We start from the raw sequence: 22,437 nt of genomic DNA on the forward strand, positions 1-22,437 counted from the left end.
TGCTTAATCATAGAATCATACAGCACAGAAGGAAGCCATTCGGCTCATCATCCCTGTACCAGCTTTACATCTACGGTACTCCAGATCAGAAGCCAGTGTTGGCGTTAATTGAGCTAGCCATGAGATGAACACCCTAGCATGACAGCGCAGATGGAACAGTGTGTTGAGAGGGGAATAAATGAGCTCTTTGTTTCCATATGTATATTAGGTGTGCAGGGCTGGAGCACAAACTGTTGGCATCACTAGCTAAGGAACTATACCCCAGCATGAGCAAACTGCTTCAAGAAGAAGGAATTAAAATTAGAGTAAACAGAACATAATGCAATGGGTTAGTGACATACAGATCAGTATATGCCTGAGAAGTAACAGTCTCCTTTGACATTAAACAGGAAAGAAACATTGGCCAAAATTGTCGGGTCGGCGTGCAGGTAAAATGACGCACGGTGTCATTGAGCTGGCGTCCCAAGTCACCGCACGTCATTCTGATTTTCAGTTCAGCGGGTATGCACCAGAGTCGGCTGCGCACCCACCACACTGTCAAAGGCCCATTAAAGCCATTTTAAAACTAATTAAAACAATCAACGGAGCTGCCCGTCAAACATTAAGGTTGGCAGGCAGGTGAAGAGCCCAGGTGGCCTTGGCATTTATCATGAAACAGTTTCAAAAAGGATTTATAAATCCAATAAATTTTTAAATTAAAATTCATTGACATGTCCTAGCTCATGTGACACTTTCACATGAGGGGACATGTCTGAAATTTTTTTGATTTATATTTTGAAAAATGAAACTAATCCCCGTGAGGGAGCTCTGTGCCTCAGGGAGATTTCTGCCCTCTGTGCGAAAGAGCGCAGGCCCTGACTCTCCCTACTCCCCCCGCCCACACAGGAAGCGCACAGTGCTTCTGGGTGTGCATCACGCTGGAAAATGGTGGCATGCAGCCAATCGCAGGCAGCGATCGTGTGGGCCCGCCCACTCCCGCTCAGCCAGCCACCCCCCCCCCCCCCCGACGGAAAGAAAATTCTCCCCATCACGTTTGTAATACTAAAATCTTTAATAATCTGTAAACCTGATTCAGTCAGACTGTGCCTGGAGTCAGAGATCCTGAAACCAATTATGTTTTACCTCAACTGTAGCAATGAGCAGTGATTCGTAGTCTATTGAGAATGTAATGTTCCTAATTGGTGTCGCTGCTGACCAGCATTCCTCAACTTCTACCCCGTGGGGTTTCACCTTGATACAGTAGAGGGTTCCATCCTGAGAAATAAATTGCACTGGGTTACCAGCCTATAGATACAGATGCATGCAAGTCGTTAAATGTTCTCAATGTCTCACATTTATATTCATGCACATTCATGATCTCACACAAGACTAATGCATACACATACATGAGAAACTGTATGCACGCACACATGTAAACATTATTACAACTAACTCTAACCAACCCAATCACAAATTCAAACTCTAACCCTGCTGGTATGGTGGTATTGAGTTCAGAGTACACCAATCAAAGGAAGAGGCTGATAAGGGTAACAAAAATAGTAGTAAGGGTGAGGATTCAGAGCATTTTACAATTCAGTAAGGAGGACCAAGAAACTGATAAAGAAAAGGAGAATAGAATATTAATGTAAACTAGCAAGAAACATAAAAACGGACTTTAAAAGCTTCTATAGTTACATAAAAAGGAAAAGATGAGCAAGGACACTACAGGCAGAGACAGGATAATTTATAATGGAGCACATGGAAATGGCAGAGAAGCTAAAAAGTCACTTTGGCCTGGATTTTCACCAAGTCGGGTTAACGAGGGAGCCCTTTAAAAATGGCGGCTGGTCCCAATTCCAGGATTCCTGACCTCATTCCCAGGCTATCTGATTTTTGTGAGTGCCTTTTAAGGGTGTGGGCTGCTTCCTGTCAAACCAAGGACTTCCAACCTGGCTGGCTCCATTGTGGAGATAAGCATATCCAACTCCTCTGCAATTTTCATGGAGCTGGGCAAAGTTTTTAGAGTCATGGGTCACAGCCCCACAGAGGAGTCCTGAACCCTAGTCTGCATGAAGGAACCTTTTAAAAGGTAAGTTCAAAAGGTCCTCCTCATGCCCACTATAACTAACTCTGCCCTTCCACCCATCCCCATGGCCCCTCAGGTCTCATATGCCAAGCTATGGCATTTGCATTGATTCTAGAAAGTCGACAGTGAGTCAATGAACCCGATAGTGTATAGTGGTATGCATAAAAAAAGCTTTTGGAAAAAGTAAACCATTTATAACTTTCTCCCATGTTGAAAAAATCTTCAGTATAAACTGATAAATGTGTCAATCACAAAGGCCCTTTAAAATATCAATAACAAACAGCACAAACTTTTGAAACCACTTAACAATGTAAACAAACATTGTGAAATTGATGGCACTGTTCAGAGACCTTGAGCAGTCAATCAAACAATTTTCCTCTGGGAGCAACTGGAGCCTGGCTGAGAGTCCGGTCATCCAATAAGTTTGCTGAAACAGCTGCTCCCCAGAAGAAACATTGTTTGATTGAAAGCTCAGGCTCTCTGATCTTTTGGTCAATTTCACAATGTTTGTTTGCACAAATTATGTGGTTTCAAGGGTTTGTGGATTTTATTTCTGATATGTTAAAAGGCCAGGATGATTGACACTCCAATAACTTGTAGGAAAGATTTATTTTTCAAATTGGGAGAAATTTATGAATGGATTACTTTTTCAAAACTTTTAAATATATATATATTTCACCAAACACTATAGGTTAATTGGTTCTAGAAAGTGTACAGTGGGTTAATGGGCATGGTAGTACCATAGCCTTGCATAGGGTGCATGAGGGGCCATAGTGGTGGGTAGAATGGCAAAGCTCGGCACAGGCAGCATGAGGGACCATAGGGGGTGGGTGGGAGCATGAGGTGCCATGGATGGAACATGGGAAGAGCTTCGAGGGTGAAGGGATTTTAGGGGTGAGGACTGGAGGGCCTTTGTGTTTTTATTTTAACTGGGACAAAGTCCCACGGCACCAAGGTGGCCTTTTAAACAGCTTGCCTCGGCACTCAGCATCCGCTGTGGCCTCCAAGCTCCTTCCCTGACCTGCCCCCCACCCCCAGCAATTAAGAATCCATCTTTTCTTGCTCTTCCTCCAGAGGCGGGTGGGCAGAGCTGAGAAGTTTCCTCACTCTTCCTACCCACCTCGAGGATGAAAGTCCAGGCTTTTGTCGAGGAAGATACAAGGTATCTCCCAGGAATAATTGTGAACTAAAGGACTAGTGAGAATGGAGAACTGAAGGAAATTAGTATTAGTAAAAAAGTAGTATTGGAGAAATTAATAGGACTGAAAGTTGATAAATCCCTGGGACCCAATGATCTACACCCAGAGTGTTGAAAGAAGTGGCTATGGAGCTAGTGCATGGGTTGATGGTCATCTTCAAATTTCTATAGCCTCTGCAATGGTGCCTGCAGGTTGGAAGGTCACAATTGTACCCACACTTCTTAAGAGACGAGAGCGGGAGAAAACGGGAGACCTGTTAGCTTGATATCAGCAGAATTGAAAATACTAGAATCTATTATAAAGGATGTGATAACTGGGCATTTAGAAAATAATGATCTGGTTGGGCAGAGCCAACCTGGATTTGTGAAAGAGAAATCATGTTTGGCAAACCTGTTGGAGTTTCTTGAGGATGTTACTAGCAGAATAGATAAAGGAGAACCAGTGGATTTGGTGTATGTGGATTTTCAGAAGGTTCCACACAGGTGTGAAAACAAAATTAGAGCTCATGACGTAGAGGATAATATTCTGACATAGATTAACAGGCAAGAAAGAGAGTAGGAATAAATGAGTTATTCTCAGGTTGGCAGGCTGTGACTCATGGAATACTGCAAGGATCAGTACTTGGGTTCCTGCTGTTCACAATCTATATCAATGATTTGAATGTGGGGACTAAATACAATATTTCCCAAGTTTGCGGATGACAAAACTAGGTAGGCAAGAACATGGCAATTGGAATGTAATGTGGATAAGTGTGCGGTTATCCACTTTGGTAGGAGGAATGGAGATGCAGAGTATTTCTTAAATGGTGAGATTGGGAAATGTTGATGTCAAAAGGGACTTGGATTTTTTATTCTTTTACAGGATGTGGATGTCGCTGGCTAGACCAGCATTTTTATTGCCCATACCTAATTGTCCTTGAGAAGGTGGTGGTGAGCTGCCTTCTTGAACCGCTGCAGTCCATATGGTGTAGGTACAACCACAGTGCTGTTAGGGAGGGAGCTCCAGGATTTTGACCCAGCGACAGTGAAGGGACGGCGATATGTTTCCAAGTCAGGATGGTAAGTGGCTTGGAAGGGAACTTCCAAGTGATGGTGTTCCTATGTGTCTGCTGCCCTTGTCCTTCTTGATGGTAGCAGTCGTGAGTTTGGAAGGTGCTGTCCAAGGAGCCTTGGTGAGTTCCTGCAGAGAATCTCGTAGATGGTATACTGCTGTCACTGTTCATTGGTAGTAGAGGGATTGAATATTTGCAGATGGGGTACCAATCAAGCTGCTGCTTTGTCCTGGATAGTGTCAAGCTTCTTGAGTGTTGTTGGAGCTGCATTCATCCAGGCAATTGGAGAGTATTCCATTACACTCCTGACTTGTGCCTTGCAGATGGTGGACAGACTTTGGGGAGTCAGGAGGTGAGTTACTCATCGCAGGATTCCTAGCTCCTGACCTGCTCTTGTAACCACAGTATTTATATGGCTGGTCCAGTTCAGTTTCTGGTCAATAGTATCCCCCAGGATATTGATTGGGGGGTGGGGGGGAACGGGATTCAGCAATAGCAATGCCATTGAATGTCAAGGGAAGATGATTGGATTCTCTCTTGTTGGAGATAGTCGTTGCGTGGCACTTGTGTGGCGAGAATGTTACTTGCCACTTGTCAGCCTAAGCCTGAATATTGTCCAGGTCTTGCTGCATTTGGACATGGACTGCTTCAGTATCTGAGGAGTCGCGAATGATACTGAACATTGTGCAATCATCAGTGAACATCCCCACTTCTGACCTTATGATGGAAGGAAGGAGGTCATTGATGAAGCAGCAGAAGATGGTTGGGACAACAACACTACCCTGAGGAGCTCCTGCTGTGATGTCCTGGACTGAGATGATTGATGTCCAACAACCACAACAATTTTTATTTGTGCTAGGTATGATTCCAACCAGCAGAGATTTCCCCCTGATTCCCATTGACTCCAGTTTTGTTAGGTTTTCCTGATACCACAGTTGGTCAAATGCGGCCTTGACCTCAAGGGCAGTCATTCTCACCTCACCTCGGGAGTTCAGCTCTTTTGTCCGTGTTTGAACCAAGGCTGTATTGAGGTCAGGAGCTGAGTGACCCTGACAGAACCCAAACTGAGCATCAGTGAGCATTATTGTGAAGCAAGTGCCGCTAGGTGGCACTACTGATGACCAGTTTACTGATGATCAACAGTAGACTTGGCTTGGCTTTGTCCTGCTTTTTGTTTACAGGACATTCCTGGGCCGTTTTTCACATTAACGGTTAGATGCCAATGTTGTAGCTGTACAGGAACAGTTTGTAAGGCACTGAGAGCTAACATTTAGACAGCAAGAAATTAGGAAGGCAAATGGTATGTTGGCCTCTATTGCAAGAGAATTTGAGTACAGGAGTAAAGATGCCCTGCTTCAATTGTATAGAGCCTTGGTGAGACTGCATGTAGAGTATTTTGTACAGTTTTGGTCCCTTAGCTAAGGAAGGATGTACTTGCCACAAAACAGAGTGCAACTGAGGTTCACCAGACTCATCCCTGAGATGATGGAGCTGTCCTATGAAGAGAGATTGAGGAGACTGGACCTGTATTCTCTAGAGTTTAAAAGAATGAGAAGTGATCTCATTGAAACTTACAAGATTCTTAAGGGGCTCAACAGGGTAGAGGCAGGAAGGATGTTTCTCCTGCCTGGAGATCTATAACCAGGGCACACAGTCTCAGAATAAAAGGCATGACATTTAGGACTGAGAAAGACATGAGGAGGAATTTCTTCACTCAGAGGGTAGTGAATCTTTGGAATTCTGTACCTCAGAGGGCTCAATCATTGAATATGTTCAAGGCAGATAGATTTCTGGATACTAAGGACATCAAGGGATATGGAGATAGCGTGGGAAAATTACCTTAAGGTAGACAGATCAGCCATGATTTAGTTGAATGGCAAGGTAGGCTCCAAGGGCTGAATGGCCTACTCCTGCCCCTATGTTCCTAGTTATACACATTGTGGATTATGAACTAAATTACATTATTTAGAAAAACAAGTACCGTTCCAGCTGTAAACAGTCCCTTTGTGTGGAATGCTAGGGTGTTCACTATGCACGGATTTAGTGCTGGGTAGACACTCATCATAATCTTGGACGATGACGGATCGTTCATGTTGTCTAGACAAAAGGGACAATTACACAAGATTTATTCATTAGATAACAGACAGCACGTAAACTACAAAGTAAGCCTAGAGATAAAAACAAAAAACTGCGGATGCTGGAAATCCAAAACAAAAACAGAATTACCTGGAAAAACTCAGCAGGTCTGGCAGCATCGGCGGAGAAGAAAAGAGTTGACGTTTTGAGTCCTCATGACTCTTCAACAGAACTGATTTTTCTTTACAAGGAGAGGGAAATATAAGCTGGTTTAAGATGGGGGGAAGGGGAGAGAAGTGGAGGGGTGGAGGGGGGGGTGTTGTTGTGGGGACAAGCAAGCAGTGATAGGAGCAGATCATCAAAAGATGTCACAGACAAAAGAACAAAAGAACACAGAGGTGTTGAAGTTGGTGATATTATCTAAACGAATGTGCTAATTAAGAATGGATGGTAGGGCGTTCAAGGTATAGCTCTAGTGGGGGTGGGGGGCATAAAAAATTTAAAAATAATGGAAATAGGTGGGAAAAGAAAAATCTATATAAATTATTGGAAAAAAACAAAAGAAGGGGGAAGAAACAGAAAGGGGGTGGGGATGGAGGAGGGAGCTCAAGACTTAAAGTTGTTGAATTCAATATTCAGTCCGGAAGGCTGCAAAGTGCCTAGTCGGAAGATGAGGTGCTGTTCCTCCAGTTTGTGTTGGGCTTCACTGGAACAATGCAGCAAGCCAAGGACAGACATGTGGGCAAGAGAGCAGAGTGGAGTGTTAAAATGGCAAGCGACAGGGAGATTTGGGTCATTCTTGAGCACAGACCGCAGGTGTTCTGCAAAGCGGTCACCCAGTTTATGTTTGGTCTCTCCAGTGTAGAGGAGACCGCATTGGGAGCAACGAATACAGTAGACTAAGTTGGGGGAAATGCAAGTGAAATGCTGCCTCACTTGAAAGGAGTGTTTGGGCCCTTAGATGGTGAGGAGAGAGGAAGTGAAGGGGCAGGTGTTACATCTTTTACGTGGGCATGGGGAGGTGCCATAGGTGGGGGTTGAGGAGTAGGGGGTGATGGAGGAGTGGACCAGGGTGTCCTGGAGGGAACGAGCCCTATGGAATGCTGAAGTGGGGGGTTGGGGGGGGGTGGAAGGGAAGATGTGTTTGGTGGTAGCATCATTCTGGAAATGGCGGAGGATGATCCTTTGAATGCGGAGGCTGGTGGGGTGATAAATGAGGACAAGGGGGACCCTATCATGTTTCTGGGAGGGAGGAGAAGGCATGATGGGCCGGACATGGTTGAGGGCCCTGTCAACGACCGGGGTGGAAAACCTCGGTTAAGGAAGAAGGAGGACATGTCAGAGGAACTGTTTTTGAAGGTAGCATCAGCGGAACAGATGCGATGGAGGCGAAGGAACTGAGAGAATGGGATGGAGTCCTTACAGGAAGAGGGGTGTGAGGAGCTGTAGTCGAGGTAGCTGTGGGAGTCGGTAGGCTTGTAATGGATATTGGTGGACAGTCTATCACCAGAGATTGAGACAGAGAGGTCAAGGAAGGGAAGGGAAGTGTCAGAGATAGACCATGTGAAAATAGTGGAGGAGTGGAGATTGGAAGCAAAATTAATAAACTTTTCCAAGTCCCGACAAGAGCATGACAGGTCGTTGACAGGGCCCTCAACCGTGTCCGGCCCATCTCCCGCGCATCCGCCCTCACGCCTTCTCCTCCCTCCCAGAAACATGTTAGGGTCCCCATGTCCTCACTTATCACCCCACCAGCCTCCGCATTCAAAGGATCATCCTCCGCCAATGCCGCCAACTCCAGCATGATGCCACCACCAAACACATCTTCCCTTCACCCCCCCTATCGGCATTCCGTAGGGATTGTTCCCTCCAGGACACCCTGGTCCACTCCTCCATCAGCCCCTACTCCTCAACCCCCACCTATGGCACCTCCCCATGCCCACGCAAAAGATGTAACACCTGCCCCTTCACTTCCTCTCTCCTCACCGTCTAAGGGCCCAAACACTCCTTTCAAGTGAAGCAGCATTTCACTTGCATTTCCCCCAACTTAGTCTACTGTATTCGTTGCTCCCAATGCAGTCTCCTCTACATTGGAGAGACCAAACATAAACTGGGCAACCACTTTGCAGAACACCTGCGGTCTGTCCGCAAGAATGACCCAAACCTCCCTGTCGCTTGCCATTTTAACACTCCACTCTGCTCTCTTGCCCACATGTCTGTCCTTGGCTTGCTGCATTGTTCCAGTGAAGCCCAACGCAAACTAAAGGAACAGCACCTCATCTTCCAACTAGGCACTTTACAGCCTTCCGGACTGAATATTGAATTCAACAACTTTAGGTCTTGAGCTCCCTCCTCCATCCCCACCTCCTTTCTGTTTCTTCCCCCTTCCTTTTGTTTTTTTCCAATAATTTATATAGATTTTTCTTTTCCCACCTATTTCCATTATTTTTAAATCTTTTATGCTCCCCCACCCCAACTAGAGCTATACCTTGAGTGCCCTACCATCCATTCTTAATTAGCACATTCGTTTGGATAATATCACCAACTTCAACACCTCTTTGTTCTTTTGTCTGTGACATCTTTTGATGATCTGCTCCTATCACTGCTTGCTTGTCCCTACAACAACACCCCCCCTCCACTTCTCTCCACCCCCCCCCCCCACCCCAACCTTAAACCAGCTTATATTTCACCCCTCTCCTCGTAATGAAAAATCAATTCTGTTGAAGGGTCATGAGGACTCGAAACGTCAACTCTTTTCTTCTCCGCCGATGTTGCCAGACCTGCTGAGTTTTTCCAGGTAATTCTGTTTTTGTGTTACAAAGTAAGTCTATTATAATGAACTTTAGAAATGCTGAGCCATCTGACAAGAGCCTCCATTTGAATTCCAGGTAAGACATTAAATGGAGACTGTTGCCTGTCACAATTACTTAGATAGACATGAAAGACCCCATGGCACTACTTGGAGAATTTCTCCATGGTATGTTGGCCAACATTCTTCTGTAGTAAACACAAACAAAAATTGCTGGAAAACCTTAGCAGGTCTAACAGCGTCTGTGGAGAGAAAGACAGAATTAACTTTTCGAGTCTGCATGACTCTTCTTCAGAGCCAGTCATACGGACTCGAAGTTTTAACTCTATGTTTTTCTCCCCACAGATGCTGTTAGACCTGCTGAGTTTTTCCAGCAGTTTTTGTTTCAGATTTCCAGCATCCACTGTATTTTGCTTTTATTCTTCTGTAGTAACTGAAGGTATAGCCTCTCCTGTTGTCTATTAGCGGTCATGTGATATTCTGTGAGATTCCAACCAATAAGCCCTAAACACGGGAAATCCAAAGGATGTGGCTTCCTGACGAGAGTCCTGATTGAGAATGTAGCACCTGAAAAGCTCTCGGCAATAAATTTTATCTGTTTCTTGTTGAAACCTGTCCGCTCTGTTGAATCATTACATCTTCCCTCAACCAACAAAAGAACTAGTCTATATCTCATTTTGGTTTGTGGAATCTAGCTGAGCCCAAAAGGGCTGCCATATGTCTATGTAACAAACAGTGCACTTCAAAAAGAATCAACCTTCTATGTCAAGCTTATGTGTTGTGATGGCCACATCATAAATACATTTCTCTCTCTGATTGAAATACTAAACTGTCTGCTTATAGCTGTAAACAGACCAGCTGTCTATTCCCAGAATTTCCTGCTTTAGTTTTATATTTGCACCTTCCCAGATTTTTCATGTTATGCCAGAGAGTTAGGATGTTTGCTCCCATCGCTGATGCAGGTGATGACCCGGTGCCCCAAGGCTGTCTGATGAACATCTCTGCCACTACCTCAAAGAAAGTGCTTTGGGTGAATTGAACACACTGTGATCCCTCAGTCATCAGGTCTCCCTGCTGTACTTAACCTCTGACAGGTGACTAACTCAGAGAAAACTGTCAAGAGCAAATCTGGTGGAATTTCTTCACAATTCAGAGGGCAATGAAGTTAAACTCTGGGATCACAGGTAATATTAAAAGTGATGGTGTTTAATGTCGACCAGATTCACTCCATCGTTTCACTAAGGTTGCTGATCTTCCCTACCTATGTTTATACTTACACACACCAATACCATCCTTAATGGAATACCCATACAACTATATTTATCTAATCCAATGCAGTATTTGATTTTGGTGCTCTTCTGGGGTGGGCAAAGAACATAAGAAATAGGAGCAGGAGTATACCATATGGCCCATCAAGTTTCCGTCACCATTAAGTACAACCAAATTCCCACCAACTCTCCATATCCCTTGATGCCTGAGAGACCAAAATCTATCAATCTCAATCTTGAATACATTCAACAATGGATCCTCCACAATCTTCTGAGGTAGAGAATTGCAAAGATTCACACCCTCAGTGAAGAAATGTCTCCTCGTCTCAGTTCTAAATGATTTGCCCCTTATCCTAAGACTGCCCCATGTTCTAGATTCCCCAGCCAAGGGATACAACTTCTCGGTGTCAAGACCTTTCTAAATCTTGTTTGTTTCAATGAGATCACCTCAAATTCTTCTAAACTCCAAAGAGTATAGGCCCAATTTACTCAGCTTCTCATCATAGGAGAACCCTTTCATTCCAGGAACCAATCTAGTGAACCTTCATTGTACTGCCTTCAAGGCAAGTATATCCTTACATAAATGTGGAGACCAAACCTGCACGCAGTATTCCAGGTGTGGTCTCACCAAAACCCTGCACAATCATAGCAAGACTTCCTTGTTCTTGTATCCCAATTCACTTCCAATAAATGCAAAAATGTCATTTGCCTTCATAATTGCTTGATGTACCTGCAAGTTAACTTTCTGTGCACTTTGTATGACTACACCCAAGTTCCTCTGATCATTGAAATTTGGAAGTTTCAAGCCTTTTAAAAATATTCTGTTTTCTATTCTTACTACCAAAGTGAATACCCTCAGATTTCCCACAATATACTTTTGCTCAAACTCCATTAAGTCCCCGCCCAAAGTTAAATGTTGAATTCAGTGTCTGTTTCAGTCAGTACTTAAAGTTAGGAACTACAGATAGTTTTAAGTAAGTTATATGTGTATGTGTGTGTTAGGAATAACTTTAGCTTTAAGTTTAATTTGTATTTCTGTATTTGCGTGGTAAGTAAGAAGGGAACTTGAGTTTTGGTTTCACTTTAAAAACTGCCTGCATTCTAATGAGGTTTTGTAGCTCTTGAAGGGAAGTTAAAACAAACACATGGTAGAAAAACTAGGCTGTTGCCTAGCAACAGGGGTCCAGAGAGAGGGACCCACAGAGAAAGAGAAAAAGAAAAGTAGTTTCCGTTCAGTTGAAACCAGGAGCCATGAGGAGCTGGGCAGGAGAGAGAACTGCAGGAAGCAGATTTCCCATAAGAACAGGAGAAGCTCTCAGAAACCAGGCAGTGGGACAAAAAAAAGAGTCCCAAGAAGACATTTTAGTCAAAGCAAAAGAACAGCAATCTGAAAAAGGTCCTGTTAAGTGAAGTTAAGAGTAAGGAGCAGAGGAAGGCTACAAGCTTAAAGGCAGAAAACTGCAGGACACAGGCTTAAAGCAAACTAGGCTTGCGAGGAGCTGGAATATCCGAGCAGGCAGCCAAAGAGTTGGTGACTTCTTACAATGGGCATGTGAAGCAGTGGTGTTCTGTTGGCACGGCTGAGTATCTGAGAGAGAGTGCATTGGAAGACAGAGCTTGAATGTACGTGGTGATCCAGTGGAGAGGAACATCAGAAGGAGAGATCAAAACCCTGGAGGTGGATCCTTGTGGAAGGCATCCAAGAGAAAACATCATTTGGGAGAAGATTCCAAAGCAGTTTCTTTGAGAGCGGAGATTGGAAATCCTTGTGTGAAAGACGGAGTTCAGTGAGATCGTTTGGCACATGGTGTGACAAGCATCTGGGGGAAGTTGATGGGAGATCCATTGCACCTGTTTGGGATGGCATCTGTCACTTGGTTTCAGAGTGTGGTGTGCCTGACCACAGGTCACCTATTGATTTACACGGATTTTGTACTTAATGTGAACATGAGAGTATAAGTAAGTTTTTGTAACATGTGTTATCCTTACAAATCTCTATATATGTATAAAGGTATAGCTGTGGGTGAAGGAATATTGTAATATAGTTCATCTTTTTTTGTTTAATAAATAATTTATTCTTTTGTTAAAAGTTCATCAGCTGACTCCTGTGACTCTGTTCAGTAGCTGCCCTCCATGTTTCTAAACAAAACATAAAAGTTAGGATCTATCAAGCCGGGTTATACCCTGGCTTATCTAGCAGTAACATCAGCTGGGATCACAACATTAAACAAAACATCTTACCTTTGGGCAACTCTTCAATGGTTGGAGTAGCCAACACAACAGCTTTATGCAACTCAGCATCTACCAGTAAAAGATGTCCCTTTTTACAGCCCACATACAAATCGGAGTTTGGGGTCCAGCAGACAGATACAGGCTGAACCACTGGCTTATGGAGTTCTTGTGGCTTCAGAAAAGAAAAAAAGACAAATCAGAGGAGATGATAAACGAGATATATGCAGCAAGTGTAAACCAATTCATTCTCTTTGTTGAGGGTCAATTTTCAACTGATTGTTTTCTCAGGACCACTCAGGAATATGGCAACATACTATACCTTGAATGACGGGATATATGGTGAGGTCCAGCTGGGATTAGGCTGGTGCTAGGATGAGGGTTGGGGTTGGGATTAGTATTGAGATTGGAGATATTGTTCAGTGAAAGGATAGGGTTGGGATTGGGGTTAGGTTGGAATTAGGGTTAGGGTTGAAACTGGGATTAGCGTTCAATCTAGAGTTAGGGTTTTGGGATCAGGGTTAGGGTTCATTGTGAGGATAAGTTTCTGTTAGGGTTGGAGTTGGGGTTAGGGCTACTCTTAGGAATACCATGGCACACTGCACCATGAATGATAGGAAATGTATCTGTGATTTGCTGCACAGTGAGCTCCTGATTTCAGTGATGCCACTGTGGATATTTACCAAATGAGGTTGGCACTACTCCACAAGGAATTGATCCAGGTCCAACAGTTTTGTTAACTAGTTCTATTTTAAAGGGCCACTTCACTCACTCTATACAATATTGGTAAACCCTGCCCCTGATAGCATCCTTATACATTCTTTAGCTGCAGAGCAAGAAGGAAGGAGCAGTAGAAAATCACAGCTCAATTGGAAATCCCACAGGTGGGCTGCTTCTGCATGATGAACCCAAAACAACAAAATGCCAAATTACAGGCTAAAGGGAAGGGAGTGAAAAGCCCAAGCTATATTATTCAGTTCCACAAGTAGTGCTATTTGAATGGATCATAGACACTTACCTACCACGCACTATAACGCATCCACTGAGACACTGCCTTGTCAGTGCTGTGCGTAATCAGTTATGAGAAAACAATAGATCCATCTGTGAAAATAATGAAATACAATTCCAGGAAAAGTACAGGTGCCCCTTGTCTTAGGACTTGTCTCTGTGCAAGGCCCGGGCTCCTTAGCTCCTTCTGCACAGTAATTCCATTGCACTGCAGGATGGTTGGGAGAATTATGCTTTCCATTGGTCCATGTGCTTTTCAAAAAGGTGGGCTAAAATTAAATTCAAAAAGGCACTGACACCAGGGTATATGTCATTATAACCACACAGAAATTGACCCAAGAAATTACTACAAAATGAGGGTAATGTCCACCAGAATAGGGAATATCAGTCGATAATTTTAATATTTTTTGTCTAAAAATGGACAAAACAAGATGTGGCCAATCACTAATTTCCAATTTCTGCCGCTACTTTTTTCAAACTGTACGACAGACCACAAGCCTTTCAATTAGTCTATTCGAACATGTGATGATTGGCTCACTCCGGAGGTTAGGGGCTGGATTTTTGCCACGGTGGTGAGGGAATGAGCCGGTTTAGTTTGTTGTCAGAAACCCGCATCTGGAGGGAAACTGGATTTTGTCCGGATTTTGCTGGGGGTGGGCCCTTAATTGACCTGGAAGAGAGTTTCCTGTCCAATTACAGCTAATGGGGGCAGCATGGAGGCAGGTTTCAGATACTCGAGGCAGCCATCACTGAGGTTGCTAGTTGCCCTGGGGGGGAAAATGTTGTGCCAAAGCTTGCCACAGCAGCACAAAAAAACTGAGTTGTCACATGGAGAGTCGGAGGCCTGGAACCCATTGGGGAGAGGAAGGTGGTAGCAGAACGAGATTACGTCTCTGTTCAGCATCATCTCCCTTTGCCTCCTTCTCTCATCTCCTACTACTCCTCTGATGAGCTGTCGCCTTCCAGGGCCTCACTGTCTTCAGATCCACACCTCTCTGGGTGGCCATATTATGGAGGCTGCAACAGACCACCACAATGAGCAAGACCCTTGCAGGAGGGTATTGGAGGGCACTACCTGACCCGTTCACGTACAGAAACTAGTGCCCACTGAACATGAGATACCCCAGCTGTGAATCTGATGTGTTGTCCAGCCTTAGTGAAGACCGAAAGTCTGTAGAAGGCCAGCAACTGGTCTTCAATCCTAAATAATGAGCAACTTTCCACTCCAACGTTGACGACAAGGCTACAAACCAGATCTCACCATTGTGTCCAAAGACCAAGATACGAACACACGGCATCAATTCTGCAAAAACAAGTCTCTGGCTTCCCCAACAGTCACAAAGGCACATCATCACCCTCGTCGGTATTGAAATGCCTGTGATCTTATCAAATTGAATCTCACGGTGGAACTTGGCCAAGGCTGACTGGGACTGCTAAAGGGAAGCCATTAAGTGGTGACCCGAATCTCCGTCATCCCAGAGCGTTATCATCGGTTTGTTGGTCTCCTGATCACCACTGCCAAAAAGAGCATTCCCCACAGCTTCAGAGAAAACATCGTGCTAGACAAAGGAGTCCCCGGACCTACTCTGGCAATGGAATCAGTCTGGCAGCCCACAGGTTGCCAAGGCCCTGCTTGAGTCTCTATATTCAGCCAGATTCCATTGATGGATTGAGTGCGTTGAAGGCCTGGACTTCACACTCTCTAGTTGCCATTCCTGGCCCCTCCCACGTTGTTTTGGAGCCACTAATCTTATGGGACACAGGGTCCAACTCCATAGCCTCCAAATTAATGGACAGTACAAAAGGACCTCCCCCGCAGAACACCAAGAGAGAGGTACATCGTCAACCACGCTGAACAATGATTTTTATCCTTCCGCAAGCCCACACCCCCATCAGCACAGATGAGATGAAGGAAGGTTAGCGGCATGAAGAAAGTGAAGGCAGCTGGCAGAGATGGTATCCCTCCGGAACTTCTCCAACAACTAGGCCCAAAGGGATTCCAGTGGTTTGCAAAACTGTACTCCAAAAGTATGGCAGGAGGTGATGGTCTGTGCCACACTAAAACCTGACAAGTCAATCGACGATCCAGCAAGCTATAAGCCGATATCATTTCCATGCAAAACTTACAAACTCCTAGAACAAATGTAGTGGTATTGTCACTGGACTAGTAATCCCAGAGTAATGTTCTGGGGACCTGGGTTCAAATCCTGCCACAGCAGATGGTGGCATTTGAGTTCAATAAAAATCTGGACTTAAAAGTCTAATGATGACCATGAAACCATTGTCGATTGTTGTAAAAACCCATCTGGTTCACTAGTGTCCTTTAGGGAAGGAAATCTGTCATCCTTACCTGGTCTGGCCTACATGTGACTCCAGACTCACAGCAATGTGATTGACTCTTAAATGTCCTCTGAAATGGCCAAGCAAACCACTCAGTTGTTTCGAGTCGCTACAAAGTCACAAAAAAGGAATGAATCCGGACAGACCACCTGGCATCGACCAAGGCACTGTAAACGACAATGGTAAACTCAGCCCTGTCGGCCATGCAAAGTCCTCCCTACTAACATCTGGGGGCTAGAGCCAAAATTAGGACAGCTGTCTCACAGACCAGTCAAGCAACATCCTCACGGAATCATATGTTACAGGTAATGTCCCAGACACCACCATCACCATCCCTAGGTATGTCCTGTCCGACAGGACAGAGCCAACAGGGTGGAACAGTGGTAAAGAGTCGGCAGGGAGTTGCACTGGAAGTCCTCAATGTCGCCTCCATGTTCAACACCAGTTGGAGGAAGCACTGAGGGTGGCAAGGGCGCAGAACGTATTCTGGGCGGGGGACTTCAAAGTCCATCACCAAGGGTGGCTTGGTAGCACCACTACTGACCAAGCTGGCCAAATCATAAAGGACATAGCTGCTAGACTGGGTCTGCGGCAGGTGGTGAGGGAACCAACAAGAGGGAAAAACATACTTGACCTCATCCTCGCCAACCTGCCTGCTGCAGATGCATCTGTCCATGACAGGATTTGTAGCAGTGACCACCACACAGTCATTGTGGAGATGAAGTCCCACCTTCACATTGAGGATACCCTCTACCATGTTGTATGGTACTACCACCGTGCTAAATGGGATAGATTTTGAACAGATTCAGCAGCTCAAGACTGGGCATCCATGAGGCGCTGTGGGCCATCAGCAGCAGCAGAATTGTACTCGAACACAATCCGTAACCTCATGGCCCGGCATATCCCCCACTCTAGCATTACTGTCAAGCTGGGGATCACCCTGGTTCAGTGAAGAATGCAGGAGGGTAGGCCAGGAGCAGCACCAGGCATACATAAAAATGAGGTGTCAACCTGGTAAAGCTATAACATAGGACTACATGTGTGCCAAACAGCATGAGCAGCAAGTGATAGACAGAGCTAAGCGATCCCATAACCAATGGATCAGACCTAGCTTTGCAGTCCTGCCACATCCAGTTGTGAATGGTGGTGGACAGTTAAACAACCCACTGGAGAGTAGGTTCCAAAAATATCCGCATCCTCGGTGATGGAGGAACACAGCACATCAATGCAGAAGATAAGGAAGAAGAATTTGCTACAAGCTTCAGCCAGAAGCGCTGAGTGGGTGATCCATCTCGGCCTCCTCCAGAGGTCCCCAGCATCACAGATGCCAGTCTTCAGCCAATTCAATTCACTCCATGTGATATCAAGAAACTGCTGAACCCACTGGGTAGTGCAAAGGACATGGGTCCTGACAATATCCCGGCAATAATACTGAAGACTTGTGCTCCAGAGCTCTCTGCGCCCCTAGCCAAGCTGTTCCAGTACAGCTACAACACTGGCACCTACCTGGCAATGTGGAAAATTTCCCAGGTATGTCCTGTACACAAAAAGCAGGACAACTCCAACCCAGCCAATTACCGCCCCATCAGTCTGCACTTGATTATCAGTAAAGTGATAGAAGGGGTCATCAGCAGTGCTATCAAGTGACACTTGCTTAGCAATAATCTGCTCACTGACGCCCAGTTTGGCTTTCGCCAGGGCCACTCAGCTCCTGACCTGAATATAGCCTTGGTTCAAACATGGAAAATGGAGCAGAGCACCCCAGGTGAGGCGAGAGTGACTGCCTTTGACATCAAGGCCGCATTTGACCGAGTGTGACATCAAGGAGCCCTAGCAACATTGGAGTCAATGGGAATCAAAGGGAAAACTCTCCACTGGTTGGAGTCATACCTAGCACAAAGGAAGATGGTTGTAGTTGTTAGAGGTCAATCATTTCAGCTCCAGAATATCACTCCAGGAGTTCCTCAGGGTAGTGTCCTCGGCCCAACCATCTTCAGCTGTTTCATCAGTGACCTTCCTTCCACCATAAGTTCAGAAGTGGGGATGTTCTCTGATAATTGCACAATGTTCAGCACCATTCGCAACTCCTCAAATACTGAAGCAGTCCATGTCCAAATGCAGCTAGACCTGGACAATATTCAGGCTTGGGCGGACAAGTGACAAGTCACTACACAAGTGCCAGGCAATGACCATTTTCAACAAGAGAGAATCCAACCATCGCCTCTTGACATACAAAGGCATTACCATCACTGAATCCCCCACTATCAATATCCTGGGGGTTACCGTTGACCAGAAACTGAACTGGGCTAGTCATATAAATGCTGTGCTACAAATGCAGATGAGAGGCTAGGAATCCTGTGGCAAGTAACTCACCTCCTGACTCCCCAAAGCCTGTCCATCATCTACAAGGCACAAGTTTACAAGGAGATGGTGGCATTGTGGTATTGTCACTGACTAGTATTTCAGAATCTCACCAAGGCAGATGGTGAAATTTGAATTCAATAAAAAGAACCTGGAATTCAAAGTCTGATGACGACCATGAAACCATTGCTGATTGTTATAATGATCCATCTGATTCACTGATGTCCTTTCAGGAAGGAAATCTGCCATCCTTACCTGGTCTGGCCTACATGTGACTGCAGAATCACAGCTATGTGGTTGACTCTTAAATGCCCCCTGAACAAGGGCAATGAGGGATGAGAAATGAATGCTGGCCTAGCCAGTGATGCCCACATCCCATGAATTAGTAAGAAAAAAACATTCAGGAGTGTGACGGAATGCTCCCCACTTGCCCAGATGAGTGCAGCTCCAAAAACACTCAAGGTGCTTGACACCGTCCAAGACAAAGCAGCCCGCTTGATTGGCACCCTATCTACAAACATTCACTCCCTCCACCACTGGCGCACAGTGACAGCAGTGTGTACCATCTACAAGATGCACTGCAGGAATTCACCATGGCTCCTTAGACAGCACCTTCCAAAGCCACGACCACTACCACCTAGAAGGACAAGGGCAGCAGATAGATGGGAACACCATCACCTGGAAGTTCCCCTCCAAGTCACTCACCATCCTGACTTGAAAATATATCGGCATGCTTTCACTTTCGCTGGCTCAAAATCCTGAAACTCCCTTCCTAACAGCACTGTGGGTGTACCTACACCACATGGACTGCAGTGGTTCAAGAAGGCAGCTCACCACCACCTTCTCAAGGGCAACTAGGGATGGGCAATCAATGCTGACCCAGCTAGTGAAGCCATCATCTCATGAATGAATAAAAAAAATGTTAACACTGAATATGGTGTGGCCCAGGCTGAGCTCTGATGCATGAGGAGCTGAACAAACACCTGAAGCAACTTACTATGAATGTATTGGCCATGTTTCCCACGAGACCTGCCTGGGCTGATATTAACATCTTTGGGCCATAGTAGGTTAATGCACTGATGTCAGGATCTAACCCAACATACTCTGGAGCAGCTACAGATCCATCTTCTGCAGGGAGCTTTACATTTCTGCAGAGAAAAATAACAAAAATATTTATTAATGGTTTTGAAACGGCGATATCCTGATTTACTCAATGCTGCAGATAAAGTGGCAACATCCCTTCATGTTGATAACTGTCTTCAGTGCACCCAATTAAATATTAAACTTATCTTCATTCCCCTTCAAGGGCTTATACATTGTTTTAATAGGTGGGACCAAAATAGGTGGGAAAGTAAGTTGCAATGAGAAATAAGAAAATTACAAATGGATATGGACAGGTTGGTGAATGGGCCAGAATTTGGCAGATGGAGTTTAACGTGAATAAGTGTGAGGTTATCCATTTTGGTCGGAAGAATAAAAAGGTGACTTATTATTTAAATGGAGAGAAACTTCGGAATGCTTCAGTGCAGATGGATCTGGGTGTCCTCGTGCATGAATTGCTGAAAGCTAGTATACAGATGCAGCAGGGAATAAGGAAGGCAAGTGGAATTTTGGCATTTATTGCTAAAGGAACAGAGTATAAAAATAGGGAAGTGTTGTTGCAACTGTACAAGGCATTGGTGGGACCACAACTGGAGTACTGTGCATAGTTTTGGTCCCCTTACTTGAGGAAGGATGCAGTTGCATTGGAGGCAGTTCAGACGAGGTTCACTAGATTGATTCCAGAGGTGCGGGGCTTGTCTTATGATGAGAGATTGAGCAGTTTAGGCCTGTACTCACTAGAGTTTAGAAGGACGAGAAGAGATCTAATTGAGATATATAAGACGCTAAAGTAGACGTGGAGTAGATGTTTCCCCTTGTGGGGCATTCTAGAATGAGAGGCCATAGTTTTAAGCTAAAGGGTGGTAGATTTAAATCAGAGATGAGGAGGAATTACTTTTCTCATAAGGTCGTGAATCTGTGGAATTCACTACCTCAGAGTGCAGTGGATGCCGGGGCGCTGAATAAATTTAAGGAGGAGATAGACAGATTTTTAATGAGTAATGGGTTGAAAGGTTATGGGGAGAGGGCGGGAAATTGGAGTTGAGGCTGAAATGAGATCAGCCATGATCGTACTGAATGGCGGGGCAGGCTCGAGGGGCTGAATTGCCTACTCCTGCTCCTAGTTCTTATGTTATGTTCTTATGTATTATGAATCAGTAGCATTCATCACTATCTGCAGCATCTCCTATCCAAAGGCTTCTTCACACATGTGACAAAAATATGATAATTTTCATATGTTTCTGGTTTATTGTGATGAAGTAACTTTATGGGGGTAAGTATAGGTGGTTTTGTCTGTGATTTAATTACATTTGGAGTCAAGCAGACTGCAAGCTTGAAATCATCAAAAGAAGCTAGGTGTAGAAATCTGCTTGACATGTTAATGAGTAAACATGGATGCTGCCTTAGCATGCAAGGTGTGAAGGGATTGTTTGGATTTCAAAGGGATTCTAGTCTGTATGAAACTAGCCAAATAAGCAAGCCTAAGGTGTGTGTTTATTTTTCCCAAAGGCTACTGACAATATTGGCAACATGAAAGTTTTTAATATTATGAGGAAGATACAGTTTCAAAGGCATGTGAAACAATAGATTTACACGTTAAAGATAGGGAAACATATCTAAAGGAGGATGAAAGGCTATGTAAGGAGCGCTATGTAAGATCTAACAGGAGTGTGTGAAACAGCCTTCAAGAAGCATCCAGCCTTTTGTGCATAAGTCTGCTATGTAAGGTAACTGAAGTTGGAGAAAAACTATTTGGAATTCCACTGTTAAATTGGTATTATGATAACTTATTGGGTTTATTTTACATCTAAAATCTATTTTGGGCTGTTGCCTTATAGAGGGTGTGTAACTAGGAGTTGGGTCAGTTAGGAATTTTAGGGTTTGTTATAGTAATAAATAATTTTAGTCTTATATATGTGCTTGAAATCTTTTTTTAATAAGCATTTTAATTTAATTCTTTAAATCTCTAAAGGTCTTGGTGGACTTATTACTTCTGAATTCAGTGCACACATCCTCTCCTAATATATACAAATTGCAAAACCATTGTGATAGCACGACCAAGTTTCCCTTGTGGATTTGGTCTAGCTGGCACAATCATCTGCCATTTCGTAACAAACTGGGAGCTCTTCCTGTGATATTTGAAATTCCTTGATTGGTTTGGAGTTGGTGAATCTTAAGGCTATGAGTATGAGAAGCACACTGAGTTCAGGAGCTGGTGTGAGGAATTTTAAAGTGGTGAGACTGCAAAAAATGGCTGTATCCATGGCTAAAACCTTTTTTGGAAGTAGATGATATAACTCTGATTGGACAAGTTAACAGAATTGACAGGTAAATTGCAGTTGAAGTTACCTGTAAGGGGAAAAGAAAGCAAACGTAGCTTAAGTGATAGCACAGCATTTGAAATTGGAAGTGATAGCTGACACTAGTGAGTCACAGCTGGAGGAACTGAGACTTCAAGTTACAAACGAAGAAGTTTGAACTTGAACAAGCAAAGGGAATGAAAAAACCTTGAACTAGAGGCATCAGAAAAAAAAAGGAAGAGAGATTAAAAGAAAGAGAAAAAGAGTATTTCAATGAGAAATGGAAATGCAAAAACCCAACCTCCAGAGGGAGAAGTTAGCAGTTATATCAGACAGCTTACTCAGAAACAGAGGTTGAATGTATTCCAGAATGTTATTACCTTAAAGGTAATGTGTTAATGAGGAAGTGGTAACCATATCAAGTTTCAGCAGATGAAAAATGAATGGAAGTGCATCAGATTGTTATACTATCTAGATACAGAAATGAGATATTAAGAGTAGCTCATGAAATCCCAATAGGGGGACATTTAGGAATTAGGAAGACCCAGGCAAAAATACAAAAACATTTTATTGGCCTGGATTGCATGGAGATGTAGTCAAATTCTGTAGAACATGTCACACATGTCAGGT

At 44.3% G+C, this 22,437-nt stretch overlaps 1 protein-coding gene across 1 annotated transcript in view; it reads right to left on the minus strand.

The window, feature by feature from the left end:
* The window catches only part of cfap43 (cilia and flagella associated protein 43), a 148,214-nt gene that overhangs the window by 113,853 nt on the left and 11,924 nt on the right, over positions 1-22,437 (minus strand). Inside the window, exons 5-8 of the mRNA XM_041209312.1 lie at positions 19,404-19,554; positions 12,710-12,872; positions 6,297-6,412; positions 1,123-1,254 (exon numbers count right to left, since the gene is read on the minus strand). Of these exons, the coding sequence (XP_041065246.1) occupies positions 1,123-1,254; positions 6,297-6,412; positions 12,710-12,872; positions 19,404-19,554 (562 nt within the window). The remainder of the gene's footprint in view (positions 1-1,122; positions 1,255-6,296; positions 6,413-12,709; positions 12,873-19,403; positions 19,555-22,437) is intronic.

The sequence above is a fragment of the Carcharodon carcharias genome, chromosome 17 (assembly GCF_017639515.1).
Source record: "Carcharodon carcharias isolate sCarCar2 chromosome 17, sCarCar2.pri, whole genome shotgun sequence".
NCBI lineage: Eukaryota > Metazoa > Chordata > Chondrichthyes > Lamniformes > Lamnidae > Carcharodon > Carcharodon carcharias.